At 29.0% G+C, this 18,603-nt stretch overlaps 5 protein-coding genes and 1 long non-coding RNA gene across 12 annotated transcripts; 3 read left to right on the forward strand and 3 right to left on the reverse strand.

Annotated features, from left to right (window-relative positions):
- The first annotated feature begins 303 nt into the window (after nt 1-303).
- LOC126916016 (syntaxin-like) lies at nt 304-10,764 on the forward strand. 2 transcript variants are annotated; one of them, XM_050721364.1, is made up of 9 exons: nt 304-774; nt 993-1,088; nt 1,184-1,277; nt 1,337-1,411; nt 6,216-6,413; nt 6,486-6,559; nt 6,639-6,776; nt 6,856-6,966; nt 10,341-10,764. In XM_050721364.1, exons 1-9 carry the CDS (start codon nt 742-744, stop codon nt 10,359-10,361), a joined length of 840 nt encoding a protein of 279 aa, XP_050577321.1. In that variant the 5' UTR covers nt 304-741; the 3' UTR covers nt 10,362-10,764. The 2 variants fall into 2 exon arrangements, with proteins under 2 accessions (XP_050577321.1, XP_050577320.1); XM_050721363.1 differs by lacking the exon at nt 10,341-10,764 and adding an exon at nt 7,042-7,242.
- LOC126915946 (condensin-2 complex subunit D3-like) lies at nt 542-5,927 on the reverse strand. 2 transcript variants are annotated; one of them, XM_050721172.1, is made up of 2 exons: nt 1,999-5,832; nt 542-1,913 (listed from the first exon to the last, which is right to left on the reverse strand). In XM_050721172.1, the coding sequence occupies exons 1-2, from the start codon at nt 5,544-5,546 to the stop codon at nt 1,493-1,495; spliced, it is 3,969 nt and encodes a 1,322-aa protein (XP_050577129.1). In that variant the 5' UTR covers nt 5,547-5,832; the 3' UTR covers nt 542-1,492. The 2 variants fall into 2 exon arrangements, with proteins under 2 accessions (XP_050577129.1, XP_050577130.1); XM_050721173.1 differs by having other exon boundaries at nt 1,665-1,909; nt 1,999-5,927.
- Nucleotides 7,164-9,220, reverse strand: LOC126916006 (lymphokine-activated killer T-cell-originated protein kinase). Of its 2 annotated transcripts, XM_050721341.1 has the most exons (6): nt 8,791-9,220; nt 8,558-8,694; nt 8,249-8,485; nt 7,877-8,170; nt 7,569-7,796; nt 7,164-7,481 (listed from the first exon to the last, which is right to left on the reverse strand). In XM_050721341.1, exons 2-6 carry the CDS (start codon nt 8,679-8,681, stop codon nt 7,333-7,335), a joined length of 1,032 nt encoding a protein of 343 aa, XP_050577298.1. In that variant the 5' UTR covers nt 8,682-8,694; nt 8,791-9,220; the 3' UTR covers nt 7,164-7,332. The 2 variants fall into 2 exon arrangements, with proteins under 2 accessions (XP_050577298.1, XP_050577297.1); XM_050721340.1 differs by lacking the exon at nt 8,791-9,220 and having other exon boundaries at nt 8,558-8,784.
- LOC126916052 (uncharacterized) lies at nt 9,520-10,298 on the reverse strand. The gene is made up of 2 exons (XR_007710409.1): nt 10,183-10,298; nt 9,520-10,082 (listed from the first exon to the last, which is right to left on the reverse strand). It is a non-coding gene; the product is annotated as an uncharacterized LOC126916052 (long non-coding RNA).
- Nucleotides 10,590-12,876, forward strand: LOC126915998 (probable G-protein coupled receptor B0563.6). 2 transcript variants are annotated; one of them, XM_050721328.1, is made up of 7 exons: nt 10,590-10,731; nt 10,832-10,873; nt 11,043-11,302; nt 11,448-11,674; nt 11,762-12,063; nt 12,193-12,427; nt 12,512-12,876. In XM_050721328.1, the coding sequence occupies exons 2-7, from the start codon at nt 10,851-10,853 to the stop codon at nt 12,707-12,709; spliced, it is 1,245 nt and encodes a 414-aa protein (XP_050577285.1). In that variant the 5' UTR covers nt 10,590-10,731; nt 10,832-10,850; the 3' UTR covers nt 12,710-12,876. The 2 variants fall into 2 exon arrangements, with proteins under 2 accessions (XP_050577285.1, XP_050577284.1); XM_050721327.1 differs by having other exon boundaries at nt 10,677-10,873.
- A 161-nt stretch (nt 12,877-13,037) lies between these two features.
- LOC126915958 (trafficking protein particle complex subunit 11) lies at nt 13,038-18,297 on the forward strand. 3 transcript variants are annotated; one of them, XR_007710391.1, is made up of 21 exons: nt 13,038-13,221; nt 13,331-13,532; nt 13,615-13,784; nt 13,865-14,053; nt 14,128-14,313; nt 14,377-14,544; nt 14,622-14,826; nt 14,903-15,076; nt 15,169-15,247; nt 15,316-15,370; nt 15,528-15,735; nt 15,807-16,012; nt 16,091-16,396; nt 16,459-16,664; nt 16,751-16,887; nt 16,953-17,165; nt 17,238-17,398; nt 17,464-17,686; nt 17,755-17,863; nt 17,927-18,026; nt 18,093-18,297. XR_007710391.1 is itself a non-coding variant. In XM_050721217.1 (21 exons), exons 2-21 carry the CDS (start codon nt 13,344-13,346, stop codon nt 18,117-18,119), a joined length of 3,288 nt encoding a protein of 1,095 aa, XP_050577174.1. In that variant the 5' UTR covers nt 13,039-13,221; nt 13,331-13,343; the 3' UTR covers nt 18,120-18,297. The 3 variants fall into 3 exon arrangements, 2 of the variants coding, with proteins under 2 accessions (XP_050577174.1, XP_050577175.1); XM_050721217.1 differs by having other exon boundaries at nt 13,039-13,221; nt 17,950-18,026; XM_050721218.1 differs by having other exon boundaries at nt 13,039-13,221; nt 16,462-16,664; nt 17,950-18,026.
- Nucleotides 18,298-18,603: the final 306 nt, after the last annotated feature.

Genomic DNA, 18,603 nt, shown 5'->3' on the forward strand with positions numbered 1-18,603 from the left:
TTATATTTATTTATAGCAATTTATTGAACGAAAAGCAGAAAATGTTTAGTCCATAAATTTAAAATAATACAGAAAATACTTTCGTTAACCACTATCCTTCCTTTATAATTACATGCTGATAAAATTACATATAAATATTAAACTTTTCTTTTTCTTCATTTAGTATCACAGAGCTTCAACTTTACATTTTAACTGTATCTTTTATCAAATTGCAATTAAATATAAATCATTTTTTCGAAATATATTTTTAAGTAATAACTTTTAATAGCGTGTGCTTATATTCATAGTTGACAAGTGACAATTTCTTCTTGATATAAATACAGCTATTGTTTATGCAAAGAAGGAAGCATCGTAGTTTTAAAAAGGGACTATTACTATTATTATAACATACAAAAAAGTGCATAAAAGAACAAGTCAAAGGTTTATAATTCATGTCAATGCTGTCCTTGTAGTCCAGATGCTAAGTGCCTATTTCCTATTTCATTTCAGATGCAAAGCATCTTCTAAGTAATGCAGTGTAACTGTGAAGCGAGTCGAGTCGTACAGAAAATAAAACCACTTACAAATATATTTAACTGATTTTCGTAAATTATACACAATCAATTATAAATAGTAATGTCAACGGCACGATGGATTTTATCAATTATCTCTACTGCACTGATAAGATAGATAAAAAACATATTTTATGTGTTTAATTTATGAAATTATCAGTTATACGCTGATTCTCAAACAATATCTATCATGGTCCGCGATCGAATGCCGGAGTTACGTGCCGTTAGTGTTTTACCATTCTATAAATTCAAATTTGAACTTTATCACTTACATTATGACATTAGAATTTGAATAAAATTACGCGTAAAGTATTATATTTATAATAAATAACATAAGTAATAAAATCTATTATGATAATATTTGTCATCGCCTTTATAAATATTGTCTCTCACTGTAAAAAATCGATATATAATATACTGTTTCTTACCACTTCTCTTTAGTATCAAAATAGTAGTACTATGTTTGGTAAAGGATTTTTACAAGATGTACGCATACAAATGTCCCAAAATAAAAAATTGAAGGAAGTATTAGATCAAGTACGTATATGTAAATATATATGAATATTTAAGTTATCATTTAAATATCACAGATTTTTATATTAGTAGTAGATATACAAATAATATTAATATAGGTTGAGGAAGTTCGAGACTTAATTCAACTTATTGCTGCCAATACCGCTATTGTAAAGGATTTACATAATAATGTTTTATCATACACTAATAAAGGTAAGAACAAAGTACCAAATGTTGTACTTACATACTAATTAACAATTTGTATGTTTCAGATATACAAAAAGAATTGGAAAGTCGAATGTATACTATTTCACAAACGTCATTTCGTATTCAACGAAAATTAAGAGGTAGGTTTAATTTTTCCTACGTTTTTACACAGTGCATCATAAATAAAAATAAAGAAACAGAGATAACTTGTCTTACTTATCCTAATCAGACTCACTATCATCTTGAACCTGGGAAATATTTCTTTCTCTTATTTCGTGATCAAATAGTTCATTTTCATTTTGAAAGAAACTGGAAAGTCTTCTAACTCTTGAAGCACGACCTACAGTGTTATTAGATTCAGAATTGAAACATGTAGGTGTACTTGTACTAGGACCAGGTTGTGAAGGTGAACATAAAATTGAGTTTGAATATGTTGGGGAATTCAAACTATCTAAAGCCCTGATTGGTGAATTAGAATTTAACAATTGCGAAACCGAAAGACGCTCTAATACAATCTTAGGGTGTAAATTACACATCGTTAGATCTAAATTTTTATTGGACGCACTTTGATTATTAATTTCTGATGCAGAATTTTCTTCTTCAGTAAAATTCTCATCATCAACTGTAATGTCTTCCATCTGTCTAAAATATATTAACATTAATAATCAGTAATATAAAATTAATAAGTCAATAAGTAATATATAAGATTAAATAAATTTGAACATACTTTTTAAACTGCTCCACTTCTTTTTCCAATTCAGGATATTCGGTTACTATGTTTAATAGTTGGTCCTTGTTATATTCAGAATATGTTTTAACTAGAATCTTTTTTACAACATTTTCTAATGGTGATTTTAAAGTAGATAATTTTATTCTAAGTTTTATTAATCTAGGTAGTAGAACATCTAAACCATATTTCTTAATTCCTTCAATAATAATGCTAATAGCATTAGAAGTTGGAATATTTGTTTGAGCTCTACATTCTTCATCTTCTTGTTGGTCATCATCACCTTGTCTATTAAAAGATGATGGTCGTAGACGCTCGTGACTTATTATATACAATGCATCCTTTAATACACCTGCTCCTTCTTCTTTTTTAATGTCAATCAAATCAACACAAGTTCCATCAAGTATTTGACTAGTTACTTTTACAAGCAATTTCATCTTTCCTGGAGGATCTAAATGATCCAGCATGAAATCATAAATTATTCTCCGTTTCTTTTCATTTCTTCTTCCAGGAAGTGTTAAAGCTTTCTTTTCTTTCTCACACATTTTATGGTGATAAATTTTATGTTGAGATTGATAATTATTATAATGATATATGCTCTGTAGAAATTGTTGTGATATTAGTGACTTATTCTTTGTTAAAAGCCGTTCTTCTATGAGAAAAATTGTTAATTCACGTATCATATTGTCCGAATCCGACAACATTGTTAATATATGAAAAAAGAAAGGACCCTTAATTTTTATGTAATCTTCCAGAAGAAGTTGAATAAATATCACCACAATAGCCTCTCGTACTTGTGGAGTTGAATTTTTCATACTTACACACATATCTGATAAGTATGGTTCCACCAAAGCAGTGAACCTAACACAAATATCAGCTAAAGCTTTTGCAGCATTTATTTTCACAGCAATTTGAACAATCGAATCTAGATTTGTTTCTTCTCTCATTAATTTACCAAATATTTGGACTACTTCTTTAGCAATTTCACGATCTCTCATTGCTTGCTGTCCAAGAATAACAACTGCTGAAGCTTGCAGTTCTTCTATTGGTTTTATAATTTCTGGTAGTGTTTCCCATTCTAATAACATTCCTTGCAAAATCCGTAGCGTTAATGGTGAAATTTTGCAGCTGCATAAAATTGTTGCATGTCCTAATGTAAACATAGCTCTTAAATAATTGGGTGGTGCCTCTACATCTTCGTTTTCACCTTTAAAAATTTTTGCAATTTCTATCTCTGAAATCTTTACCAGATTTAGCATGTTTGATTCTAACAAATTATTATTTTTATCAGGATTTAAATAATGAGTTATGTTGTGTATAATATCCAAACAAATGCTAATTAATCCAAAATTAATCTTGAATTGTTGCAAGCATTTATATAGATAGGTATGAAGATCTTCTAGAATCTCATAATCTAAAGACTTCCAAGAACATCTTAAAACTTGCAAAACTAAACTTGTGTAAAAATTATTTTCTAGAAAAATTTGCTGATAATTTGAAAAATATTTGTTCATATCTGGTAACTTGGTATTTTCAGCCAATGCAACCAAAAAGACCCAAGCTTCTATGTTATTATTTGTTCCAATATGAGATTGTATATTTTTCATTATAGAATTAGTAATAACACCATTTTTAACCCATAAGCTACAGGCTTTTGATAAATGTCTTCTCATTTTCATATTTGCTACAGCATTTAAAATTTTCCATGGCAAATTATCTGCAATAGTATCAGTAGTTGTAGAAATATTTTGTATTCTATTTAATAATAACTCTTCTAAACAACCTAGCACCTTTTCTTGTACTTTAATTTCAATGTCAAATATTTGTGGTATAACAGTCTGTACCCATTCATTTAGGAGTTGAGAATTATCTGGAAATTGTTCTAAAAGTTGAGATAGAACTTGTACAGCAAATCGCCGTACGATTAATACTGGATCTCTGCATCTGAGGCTAATTATAGGTACAATTTCATGTATCAGAAATGGAATCATTACAATCAAATTTTTTAAGATTTGCAATGTGCTTCGTCTTACCATTGCTCTTTCATCTTCTACTCTATCTGCCAACATAGTTATTAGTGCATTTGATCCTGGTAATAAATCAGTATCCTCAGATAGAGAATTCTTTATATCATGAAATGTAAGAAATTGTTTATCTACATCTGACTTTTTAAATATAGTTAAAAATATTTCTTTGTCCTTTTCATTGCTTGATTCTGTAAATTCAGCAATTATAGCCATGGCTTTTCCTCTTACCATACTTGAACAATCCATACATCTAGTCAATACAATTGCAAAGAATACTCTTTTTACCTTAGCTTTTAAGCAATCAGTTATACTGCAATTCACCAAAAAGGACTCAAGTAATAATTTTCCAATTATTTCTTGGGCAAATAATCTAAAAGGTATCTTTGAATGATGTGACAATAGCATTAAATCCTTAAAGGCTTCTAGTGCAATATTTTGGTTACATATTCCAAACAGTTTTAGCAACACATTAGCTTGTTTTTGTCTAGCTTCAAGTCGATCTGGACAGAACAACATTATATGTTGTATCAATGTTAAAATTGCAGTTTTGGCTTCTTTCTCATATTCATCCAATAAATTTTTTACAAAATTTATAGTATGCTCACGAATATTTGTAATAATTTTTGTTTGTGCATCCATATGACTATATAACAAACATGGTAATAGGTACTTTGCTATGATGGTTATAGTTATTTTGACTGGTCCGTGTTTATTATTACATAATTCTTTCAAAGCTGCATAAGCATTTTGTGGCAATGAAACATTCAAAGTACCTGCTTTTTTATTAAAACATTGACCAATTATGTAATTATCCTCTACCTTTGTAACTTCAATTAATCTAAGAATGGTAATATCTAGTAACTGTGCATGATCTTTAAACCAGAATGATTTTATCATTAAAATAAAACTGCAAATTATAATATTTAAATTTTGTATGAGACTTTCTTTTTCACTTTGTGAAAGAATTATGGTTTCATTCATTGATTGTTCAGTGATATTTAGATCATCTAGACCTATTGTTTTATTATGTTTCTTAAGAGAAGGCAATAAATGTTCAGAGCCTATTTTTATTGTCTCTATGGCTCGTTGATATAAAGCAGGATGAAATACATTGAATGCGCAGCTACCCGGAATAGCCAAAAGTATAAAATATAAATTAGTCGCATATAAACATGATTGTCTTGTTTCTTCATTGGCTGTTTTGCTTTGACCATTTTTTATTATATAACCCAATACAGCTAATAAAGCACGTACATTTATATCCATAGAAATCAATGTATTCCAAGATATTTCAGAATCATAATTTTCTGAGTTATTCTGATCATCACCTTTTTCTAGCCAAGTTTTTACAACAGTACAGGATTCGTTTAAAAGCAATCTCATGTCCTCACTCTCTAAAAACATTTGATACTCATCAGGTGGTTCATTATAAATCATAAATTCTCCATCCCACACAGATTGAATCCAGTCTTCGTTTAATTCACTAAATTTAAAATTATCGAATATTTTTAAAGGTTCCATAGTAACAATTGTATTCAGTTTAGATCATTTTAAACGAAACTACAATTATTATCACATTTCTCTATCTTATAAATGTAAACATAACCTTAACTTATCATTTGATAAAGAAAAGTTATGGCCTCAGGTTATCATTTTTTGAATACATATCGATAACGATTTCATTATTTCATTATGGTATGAACCAACAGAAAACTTTATTAGTAGTTTATCACAAAACATTTCGTATAAGCTACAAAGAACTGTAAAATAAACTTGGGCGTCCATTCGAAAGCGGGAAACCGACTGACCAATTACATTCATTAGGAAGTGCAACGTAAAATAATGCGACATTGTAGCAATTTTACATACTGTAGATTATTGAACATTTTTTACATAATGTAAATAAAAATTCCATATTTTACCAAATAATTAGTGTTTTAATTAACTAACAGTATATAATAAGTTAGTATAAGTAGATTATATATCAAAATCAATCAAAAGATACTTTAACCATTAAAGGCTATAATTTACGCGCATAAAAATATGTATGTCACATGGTTTTACAAAAATTGAATTATAAAAAAATATGATGAATTTTATGATGAAAAAATTAACGAATTATCTAACTTTATATTAGGTTTCAGTTTTTGTCTTTGTAAATTGTTAAATATTTTTTACTTATTTTTATAGAAATGGGAAAGGAAATCACTCGTCTTGATGATTTAACTTTAACCAGCGCGAGGGAAGGTCCTATACATCTACGAATTAAAGTAATACAACATACAACGATGATAAAACTATTCTCTGAAATTATGGAAGATTATAACATATCTATGATAAGATATCATGAAAAATGTCGTTTACTTTTACATCAACAAAAAATGTTAAGTATGTTTCTGTGAAAATTGTGTATCATTTTCATTTAAATACTAGTGCGCATTATTTTTACTCATCTTTTAGTCCGAAAACATATTACAAGCGAAGAATTGGAAAAATTACTCGATGCTCAAGGAAACAACTTATTTGTTGATAATGTAAAAATCAGATCTATTCTTTTACATTACCAAATTTTGTAAAATTTAAATAAGTATATATGAATTATTTTATAAATAGATTTTAGAAGATAGTAGAATTGCAAGGCAACAATTATCTGATATTCAAAGTAGGCATAATGATATAGTCAAAATAGAAAAATCTATTGGAGAAGTTAGAGATATGTTTACGGAAATGGCATTTCTTATTGAAAGACAAGTAAGTATGAATAGGCTATATAATTAAATATAAATTTTAAATATACACATATAAAAATTTATATTTTTTGTCTTAATAGGGAGAACAAATAAATAGTGTAGAATATTTTGCTGGAAGGGCAGCAGATGATGTTGATACTGGTCGTATTGACCTTAAAAAAGCAGAGGAAAGAAGTCAGAGACATAGAAAGGTATTTGCATTAAAAATAATAATTGTGTATGTAGTAAGATAACATTATCATTTAATAAAAAAATATTTCTTTTAGAGAAAAATTAAACTTGCTATCATAATTAGCACAATAATTATCATTTTGTTGATGATCATCATTTTCTTGTAAGACGAAAAAGATATAAAATTTTGTAAATAAAAATGAGATTTGTTGAAATGAAATGAAATTGAAGATATTTATTATGAAAGTAATAAAAATCAGTATATTTAGATAAATAAAAACAGTTGTTACATGTCATTAATCTGATTCACAGCTATATCAAGTTATAACATTCATAAAATTGTTTATTTAAAAAGTATTAAAAGCAGTAATGTATATATTTATATATTATTTATATACATAATTTTTAAAATAATTATCAAGACCTTTTGCACTAGGCCTCACTTTATAGTCTGCAGTAGTGCATGCAAAAAATACTTCAAGTACTCTCTCATATTCTTTTCCTAGATTAATAGCAGGTAATGCAGGACGAGTACCTGTGACCATCAAGGTATTATAATTTGGCATATAACCTGTCAAAAATTACTCCACATTTTACTAAAAAATATTGTGAAAGAACTTACCATAGTTTTTATTGCATATTTCATTAAGAAAACTATTATCATCATCTATATTTATATCATGTTCATTTGTTTTTGTATTGCCATTCATCTGCATTTCTAACATTGAATCATCTAAGCAGGATTCATCCATTTCTGAGGATTCTACATGAGGTGATGATAAGGCTATCATCTCCCAAACTACAAGACCACATGCCCAAATATCTGCTTTATTTGTAACAGGACCATTCTCTAAAGAGTCAAATTTATGATCATTCATATTACCCTTTCTATGTTATGTTAATTTTTATAAATGTTAAAAATTAACTAACCAAATATTATTTCAGGTGCACTCCAACACTCTGTTCCCACATATGTGAAGTTTTCATTTGAAGTACACATTTCTAAACTATTTGTAAGCGGCAAAGACACACCAAAATCACATAGCTTAACAATTTTATAATCTGCAGAAACTAACACATTATAGCTTTTTATATCACCATGTAAAATATGGGCAGTATGATGCAAATATTCTAATCCTTTAACAATTTCATATGTTATTTTTAAAATGTCTTTAGCAGGAAATGGATCATCACCAGCTTCGAGTCTTTCTTCTATCTTATCACCTAAAAAAATTATATTAATACAAAAACTATATTTTCAAATTTTCAAACATATTTTCATGTTTTGGTACTTTTTTATACCTAAAGAAGCGTCTAATTTTTCCATTGCCAAGCATGGCTCGCCATTTGAAAGTTCCGTAAAAGCCCGAAAACCAACAATGTTCGGATGATTTAATTTACGAAGTACTTCTGCTTCGAATCGAATGCGTTCATTATATTTTTTATTTTCCTTAATTTTGCAGTTACGTTTTTTTATCGCCCATGGAGATCGGATAAAACCAACTTTTGGAGATCGTTCCAGACTAAATACGTTAACACCTATTAATATGTTTACGTGTTAAAAAATATTAATATTGATAGTAACAAATTTAAATGTTCGTATCTTTTTACCGCATCCATAACCTATTTTCTCTAAAAACGGTGAAGCTGGTATTTTAATAGGCGTTTGCAATTCTGGATTATTTTGTACCCTACTTTTATACCTCTTCGTTGTCGGTGTCTTAAATTCACTCATTGTACTACTGTTTCTTAAAAAATTTACACAAATTTAATCAAGTATGTTCCTCCGTTAGTCAGTTGGATTTGAAATTTTCTCGATATTAAGGCGCTCAAGTAATACCAACCTTATGGACTATGACAGAAAGAAAGTTAATAATATCAGCTCTGATAATATCAAGATCTTTTCTGTATTTCTTGAATTACTTTTTTATATCCGCCAATTATGCAAAAAATAATAATTTTAAAAATTATTTATAACATTTTACACTTGCGTGTTAAATTACTATTATTGTTTATCATAAAAAAGCGCACCTAAAAATAACAAAGTAATTTAAATAGGTATATAAAGAAGGTAACAAAAGAATTTAGTATTTATATTGTATTAAGTTCAAAATATCCTTATTTGTTCCGAAATTTTAAGCATTGCTTTTGACTTGATCTTAATTTACGTTCTTAGATTTCCAGATTCTAAGTATATGTATAAAAAAATGTAAAAGTTCCTAATGACTTTTAGTCATTATTAAGCTAGGAGATATATAATTTCAAACGATATGTTTAATACCCTTAATGCTTTCCGAGTACGATCAATTTGTAATCGATGTAACACTATCCTGCAACCTACCAAGTTTACTCTACGGCTTTGCATTTTCGTTAGTCGCTTGAGTAGACACTCTATCGGGTGTAAAGGATTCCTCTAATGATGCTTTCTGCTTGAAATAACTGTTCGTTTTTTCAGGAACGCTTTTGGATATCGATGAAATTTGAAGCTCACATTACAATGATGATATTTGCTTAAAATCGTTCTTTCAAGAAATTTTTATTGTACTGAAAATTTCTCTTTTTCTTATAATATTTTTCCACTTATTTTTCTGTTTTTTTACAACATGATATTCTTGCACTTTCAAAGTTCCTCGCTTGATCAATTAAATCCTATTCTCCTGCATTTAACGATGTTCCCTGTGCTACCTCCTTCGTCTCAAACTGGCGAATATGTTATTTCATATGCGAAAAATGAATAGTTGATGATTTATATTGGTACCAGGTAACAAGGTATTAGCTGATACCTTGTTAAGTACTCTGAAGGATATTGCTTGTGGTTTTAGAAATTGTTTCGAACTTCGATGCTCCCCCTATTGTAAAAAAACGTTCTCTCTGCGTAGCAACTTTTGTTTTAAACTAGGACAGTATTTACAATTAGCAACCATAAATTCCGTTGTACATAAATTCTATTGGTTTCGAAATTAGCAAGCAATATCTAATTAAATGCTCGCTTTTGCAAAACAATGTCAACACTTGAATGCTTTTGTAAAGGAGTTGAAAATCATCCAGGCATTCGTTGGAAAGGTGACTGGGGCAAAAATGATCTGACATCAAAGTCTTCGCCGTGATGGCACAGAAGCTGATGAATAATATCACCCTAAACAGAGATAATCGATTAATTTTGAACGCGTTTCGTAGCTAAGAATAAGTTCGCGTGACGTAGAGCTTTATTTGTTACGAGAAAAGGTGTTGCGTACCGTGTTCAAACTCATGATTTTCACCTCGTTTAAAAAATAAAAGAATCAACCAGAAATGAGCGATTCTGCTTTGAACTTATATATAGGCTTGTTTAGAATTTGATATTTGTTAATATATATATACAGCATATCTATTGTAGTTAAATGTTCGTTTCCAGGAAATATCAGAGAAAAAGTAAAGGTATTTACGACAATATAAAGTTCTCTCTTAAAACGCATTAAGCGTTATGATCATCATCTTCCTGTTGGAATATTCCTTTTGGTTCTCATTGATGAAGTGCATATTGGAAGCAGAGAATTTATTAGTCGAACATGTAACATGTTTTTTTATTAGATCTTAAATTAAATTAGCTCGACGAAGGGCGCTGGAATATAATTATAATGTACAAGTAAATATACTTCGACTACAACAATAAGTCAACCTTTGTGAGAGCATGCGCAATATCGACTTTTCATGGGAAACACGGTAGTGAGTTCAACGGGGATGGATCTCACAGAACTCGTGCATCCGTTGCGTCGGTTTTACTCAAGAAGCTATTAATGAAAGCGGTAAAATGAGTGACAGAAAATTCCTTAAAATAACGATAGAATCTAGTAGATTTTCAACGTGATCTTTAAATTGTGCTTTGTCTTAAATTTGTTTAAATAGTTTTGCATCCGTATCCACTATGTTGACGGGAATATTTAAAGGGTATGTTTTGAATAGGAATGGACTTTATCTATAATTTATAATAACTTATAGATATTAAAAATGTTCATTAGTTTCTAATTTTTTAAACTTCATATTTTAATAGTAATTAAATATTATTAAACATTGTAATATTACCTTGCCGTTGCTGAATATATTTAAACTTTTTTAGAACGCTTTTATGTTGCGATGACGAAAATTCTACCTGGAATAGTATAATTAACGCGGACAGACATCCTCTCAATGAGACTACGTCTGTATTACGTGTCCTTTATAGGATAGTAATTCCTACGATCGTAATTAGCGGCATTTTTGGTAATGTTTTAATATTCCTGGTGTTATCTACTCCGGTGTTTCGAGGAATTTCATACCTATATCTCCGAGGACTAACTTTAGCAAACGCCGGGGTTCTTCTATCTTGGATACCTGTATGTATGTATCACGATATGAATATAAAAAATATTAATAATTTAATTAAAAATATTTTAAATAAACATAAGGTAATCAACGATATTTTAATTTAGATGTTATATTATATTATAATTTAGAATTTCTAAATAAAAATATATGATTTCAGTTATTAGATTAGGATATGGAACGAGGAACAATTACCCGTCTGTTTTTTACCACGCTCATTTAGAACTGGTTGCCGTAAACACGTTCGCTATAGCCAGCATTTCAATTATGACTTGCTTAATTGTCGATCGATATATCTTCATTTTTTTCCCGGTTCGCATCCGTAGCAGAAACGCACGCAAAAATATTCGCTCTTTTATCCTGTGCTCTTTTATTCTTGGATTCGCGGTATCGTCTTTTTACTTCTTCTTTTTTTTTGTAAAAAAATAATTACTGCCTATGAAAGTTCCAATTTTACTTAGAATCATTTTATAGGTAAGCGCTCCGCTAACAGGAATGAGAACGGTATATGAACAGCAAGAAGATATCGGAACTCTCTTCACACTGCGTGAAAACACCTCTATCACCCGAAGTGCTTTATGGAACGCATACATTTGGATCATGGAAGTTGTGCTACGACTCTGCCCAACTATAATTCTTCTTTTACTGAATAGCTTTGTGGTCAAAAGATTTTTGCAACTCAATGCTAGGAAGAGAGAATTTCAGTCGGTTTCGGAGAAGTTTCGTACTGCAAATGTCCCTGAAACTTCTTTATTGACCCGTAATCGAGGATACAGGTAGCGTTTAAAAAATAAAGATTATAATGCACCTTCAGAATTTTCTACAAATAAAAGTTAAATTAATAATTATTAATAATAAATTAATAAATAAATACAATTTAATTGTTACAAAAATTATTTGTTTAGAGAAGAACAACATTTGACTACATTAATGTCGATGATGGCAATATGTTTTATAGTAACAATGATCCCATCGATATTGCTTGAATTTGTATATTATGATTATAAGAGTACAGATGGTGCTTACCTCTTATTTCGAGCATTTGCTGCTGTCACGGAGCTTTGTAATTTTGCTATCCATATTATCATATACTTTATATGCAGCAGAGAATTTCGGAAAGAATTCTTCAAACTTCTTCAGGTAAATACAAATTTGAAAAGATACTCAGACCAAAGTGAAAGAATTTGAAATCGAATTTTTTAATTTAAAAAATTCGAAATATAGAATAGATGTAGGAAAAGTACAGTAGAAGAAGATCTTGAACGACCAGTAGGTGAAATCGAAGATTATAGTCGACATGGGACAACAGTTCGATTAACACCAGAGCAGACAAAGTTAAATTCTCCAGCTTCTGCAAGTAAATTGAATCCTATGGAAGAAGATAAAGAATCAGAAGTATTAAATGCCTCTGATATTGTTTAAAGATCATATTATAAATAGAACACTTTACATGTAATAAGATATATTAATTTATTTACATATATAATGAAATATTGTTTTATTCTGTCATGCAGAAGTTATGTATAATAAAATTTAATTTTTTATGTATATAATTTCATTTAGATAATAAAAACTTGTTTGTAAAAATATTTTTATAAAGTCATATCTTAAATATACTAATCCTAATAGTTATAATATATTTTTTCTATCTCATAATATCACAATATTTGATCCAATCATTATTTTAGTATCTTTCGCAATCATTATGATAATATTAGAGGGCACTACTAGTTGCAGATACACATGGATATTCCTATGTCCATACAGATACACAATATCATCAAAGAACAACACATAACCTAAACTGTCAAAGTATACATAGACACGTCGAATAGTATTAGATATCAATTTATCTATCTCTGGTATCATTTCTTGTTCACAAAATTTAGTTCAATGGTGTTTTCTTCAATGTAGTTCATTGTTTAAATAGTTGGGTATGTGTTTAAACATATATAAATAGTTATTTCATGTCAAATATAATTTATAAATATATATTTTTTCTTTATATGTATAATATATACGATTAATAAGAAAATTTTACAGTTAATCCTTAATTATGTGTGAGTTACCACCAGAATTAGTTACTAAGCCTTTAGCTCTTATTGGCTTAACTGGTTTAGACATTGCAAATCCTGTACATCGGTCAATTTGGGATGCATTCAGTAATAATCGCAGATTAGAAAGTTCTGCCATACAATTTAAATTACTTAGCCCTACTCATGAATTCCCTACAGTAAAACCCAAGGTATATCATATCATATATAATTGTATAACATAAATCATGTATGTGGTTATTGAATTACTAAAATCTTATTGATATATTTCAGAGGAATTCATATGAATATTATAGGCCCAAAGGAATATTGAAACGTAATTGGATGAATAAATATCTTAATGAAATTCCAGCAGTTGTTGTTGTATTTTATAATTTAGATTGGAATGATCCTCAATGGAACGAGAAAAAGATGGAATGTGCTTCTAAAGTACAATCTCTTAGGTACAGATTATTTTAGATATCATTAATATTATTCATTAAAAAATATTGTAATCAATACTTTTGACTGCTTGCACTTTTAGAAATGCTTTAGATGGAAGAACTACAAAAATAGCTGTAGTACTTATACAACATTGTACACAACCTCCACCTGGTTCTGAAGATTCTATTGCAACTGAACGTGCCACAGCTGTCTGTGGAGCATGTGAACTATCTCCAAAGTTATTATACGTTTTGCCACATGGAAATCATTTACTAGGATATATATCTAGGTAATTAATAAACTAATTGTAAATCTCTACTTTTGATTATATGCTTTAGTTATACATATTTATATGCATTTCAGACTAGAAAGTGCATTATATGATGTAGCACAAAACTTTTATCATCATGAATATCGTATTGTCAAAGGACATAGAGATCAACTTAATAAAACTATGCAAAAAAATGCATACAAACATTTATTTGTACGCCATCAATTTAAGATGGCATTTTTAAATGAATTAAGACAAGATCAAAATTTAGCACAGAAGTAAGTGTAATAACATAGGAAAAGATTTTGAGTACAAATAAAAGATACAAAATTATTTTATAGGCATTATACTCAAGCATATAATCACTTATTGGAAATACCAATAACAGACACAAATGTAATGGAAATTACAACTATTGCTTGTTTTATAAATTATAAGTTATGTAAAGTAATGTTCAACTTAAATGTTCCTAAAGATGCTATATCGCAATTTAGACTTCATACTGACAGGTCAGAAATATATGTAATAACATAAGGAATATATAACATAATAATACTGTTACAATAACATTAAATTGGTAATGCAGATTTAAAATATGGACTGGTCCAAAGGAACTTATATTTGAACATCATGCTTGGATGTGTAGTCAGTTTTCTACATTTGCAGAATTATTTGATGATGCTATTCGACAGGGACTTCCGGGTGTCCAAACTCAGCACCCTGGATATTATTTTCAATCAGCAGCTCATCATGCAGGCTTAAGGCAAGCAGCTTGTAAAGAACTTTGTCAGGTATAAAAATTAGCACATTTAATACAAATGATATTTTTATATACAAAATTTTTAAGCATTATATGTATTGTTCTAGAATGTTACTAGTTATCCAGATCCAGACCCATTAGCAGGCGAAGAAAAACTTGAATTCTATGGGCAACGACCATGGTGTCCTGGAAAATTCAGTGCAGAACCCATAGATCCGATAAAAAAAGCACTTGCTATACAGGCTTTACAATATAAAGAAAAATATACAGTTCACCATTCTGTAAGAAACATATTTAATACTTTCTCAGTCAAAAATGTATGTTTATCTATAACTAGAAATAACTCTAATCTAAAACTACATTATATTTTCAGAATATAATCATTGCTTTACTGGGCAACGCAATTTCACAATTTAAGATATATAGGTGTCCAAGAATGAGGAGAGTATTAGGTATGATGTATTTAATTAGAAGCTATATAGATTTTTACTTAATAATATGCATAGTAATTGTGTTTCAGTCGTACAAATGGCTGAAGAATATTATAATTCTAAAGATTATGGGAAAGTTCTAACGTAAGTCAAAAATTAAATATTATTATATTTATATAAATCTATTGACGCTACTAAAAGAATTTTATAGTATTCATTAGTTCAAAAGTTGACTCTAACATTATTTCCTCTAGACATATTTCATAACTTAACATCAAAATCATAAAATTTGATTGGCCAGATTATTGATGCACATGTTGTGGGAATATCACGGGGAACGGTGGCCCGTCTTAATCACAAATATCTTAAAGAATGCTTTACGTGCGGCATATCTCTCTACAAGTGTTCAAGACTACATCACCTTGGCATTTGAAGCTTTGGGACCTTCTACCACGTTTTCAGAGGATTATAAAGATGCTGTCTATAATAACATCATTAATATTCTTCATGTGAGTAACTTTTATTTAAATTTTGTACAATTGTTTGTAATTAAACAATTAAGCAAAATATTAAATTGTAGAAAAAACCACCAACTCCGGAATCTGACTTACCCGATGATGTGAGATATCCTGCAGTAGAAAAGTGGGTAGTGGAACTAAATAAGTCAGAACCAATTGTCTTTACAATTGATGATAATAATATGAGTTCGTTTATAGAAGTTAAAGCAAGATTTTTGCAGCCAAAGTATGCTGTCAATTCTATGGTTACTGCGGAAGTCATTATTAGGTAATTTTACAAGCTCATATTATTTTTATATATATATAGAAAAAAACAACTTATAACAGAATGTTTTGTTTTATTCAGAAATTCATACAGCAGTAGTGTTGAATTTTCTAAAGTATCGATAACGGTTAATAGTCCAGGATATAATTCAGAATTCGTCGTTGCTGATGCTGAACATAATAATCTTATTTTTCATGGGAAAGAAATGAGAAAATTTCCTTATCAATTTGAAGCCCCACAACAAAATGAGAGTAGCGAAATACGTATTACGACAATCTCATTATATATGAGTAGTGATAAAATGTGCTGTATTATTTTGAGATTTTCTGCTATAGGGAGAGAAACAAATTTTTTGAGTCGATTATATCCTGAAATACAACAGCTTCGGTATGTTTAAAATACTGACAGATATTTATGCAGAAGACTAATGCATTTTATATTTACAATAGTAGAGGAGAGTTTGAAACAATACAATCACTAGTCAGTGCTGAAATAAAACAAGAAGAATCTACTCTGAGTATAAGTATTGAATCCAACAATCCAGCACTTTTAGGAGAATGGCTACCTATTAATATATCTGTTGTTACTAATGAAAAAATATCATCAGCATTTTTAAATGTATCACTTGTGTCTGATGGAGTAAATGAACAGTCAAGTACGTATGTAACTTACCACAAAAGTCCATACTGCTATTTATTACGCATTACACACATTTGTCAATAACGATTCGTTAAATTGTAGCGGAATTAAGTTTGACAATGAATAATAAGCAGTCGGTAATATCAATACCAATTGATAATTTGGAAAAGGATTGCGTTACTCATCAAATTGTATACTTAAGGGCTCACAAAGTTGGTGATCGAGATATTCATATAAAGGTACACATTGTACTCTTTTAGCCCTTTAATTTTTGTAAAATAATATAATGTCAATTTCATAACAGGTAGAATATACAAGATCTAAACAAATTAAAGGATCAAAAGAATTAACATATTCATTATCAGTTACAAAGCCATTTGAAGTGTCAACATTATTTTATACCACTCTTTTTGAACCACTGACGAAAGGCTTCATTAATGAACCATTTATAATGATGCCTCACATTGTTTGTGTGTCTCCGTGGCCTATAAATATTATAAATACTTCTATAGAATTGGTAAATAATATTTCTGTTAGTTATTAATCTTTTACTACAGATCATAATAATGTTAATTATATACTTATATAGGGAGATTTAATAGAAAGGGAAAATGGAAGTGAGGCAGTATCTGTTTTAAGTGGTATTACACTTTCTGCAAATGAAACAGGTACAGATGTGTATTGTTTGATACCAAAAGCAGGTGGTGAGCAACCTATTAGTACTGGAGTCTATACTATTAAATGGAAACGGTAAGCAAAGGTATATAAAATTCCAAAATGGTTAAATAATATAATATTAATAGTTGCTATTTCAGTGCAAATGATGATAATGCATTAGAAACCAGCAGCAGTGTTACTTTAGCACCTCTAGGAGTTGAGGATGCTGTAATTTGTTTGGAAGCCAAAATACCTGCTCATGGTTGGGTTCGTACACCATTACTAATATCATATTTTATAAAAAATCATTCTGACAATATGATTACATTGCGACTGACTATGGAAGCTAGTGATGCCTTCATGTTTGCTGGTCAAAAACAAGTGAGCACTCATTTTAAACTGTAAAACCTTATAATATGATTATTAATTTGGTCGTTTTTCTTTCTTAGATTGACATTTACATACTTCCAAAAAATGAGAGAAAAGTTGAATGGATTTTACGACCACTGGTGGCAGGTTTTGTACAACTTCCATCATTGTCTCTAACAGTTCCCGCTGGTAATAATTTTATTGGTTAATGTATTTTTATTAATTATGTCTTGAATTATGTTTTATTTTTAGTTATATTTATATGTTACATGTAGATGAAGAACATAAATTAAGCAAAGTGCAGCTTTCGGAATTAGTAGAGCGATCAATACCGAGTCATATATATATTCTTGTAAGTATCGTAGTTACATTGTTTGCTATAAGTTTAGATTATAAAATTATATATATTTTTTTACAGCCAACTTCACAAACCCTAGAAGAATAAATAAAATAGCAAATAAAGAAAACAGATACCACAGGAGAAAGGAATTTTGTTCTTTTATCAAAATATATTATTGAACCACAGATACATTCTCCATACATTCTTAGATATAACAAGATTTCTTATATAAGAGTAATAAGATTATAAGTACCAATTTGTTAAATATAATTTATTTAAGTTATTTTAAAGTATAATAAACAAAAGTCCCTAATCCTTTAACACGCATTCGGTTACGTCAACAAGATACATATTCGTTGACGCAGAGATATCGATTTATGTTGCCATAGGTACATTTCTATAGAAACCACATTTTTTAAAATATATACACTGTGGTCATGCATACGCGCGAAACACAGTATATTAATAATTCCTTTAAAATAAAAAATTTAATAAAACTAAAAATTATGATAAAACTTAAATAAAATGGTGAATTATGAATATGAAGATCGTAAATAATGACATCAATAATGCCTGATAACGATTCTAC

Source organism: Bombus affinis, chromosome 5 (assembly GCF_024516045.1).
Source record: "Bombus affinis isolate iyBomAffi1 chromosome 5, iyBomAffi1.2, whole genome shotgun sequence".
Classification (NCBI taxonomy): domain Eukaryota; kingdom Metazoa; phylum Arthropoda; class Insecta; order Hymenoptera; family Apidae; genus Bombus; species Bombus affinis.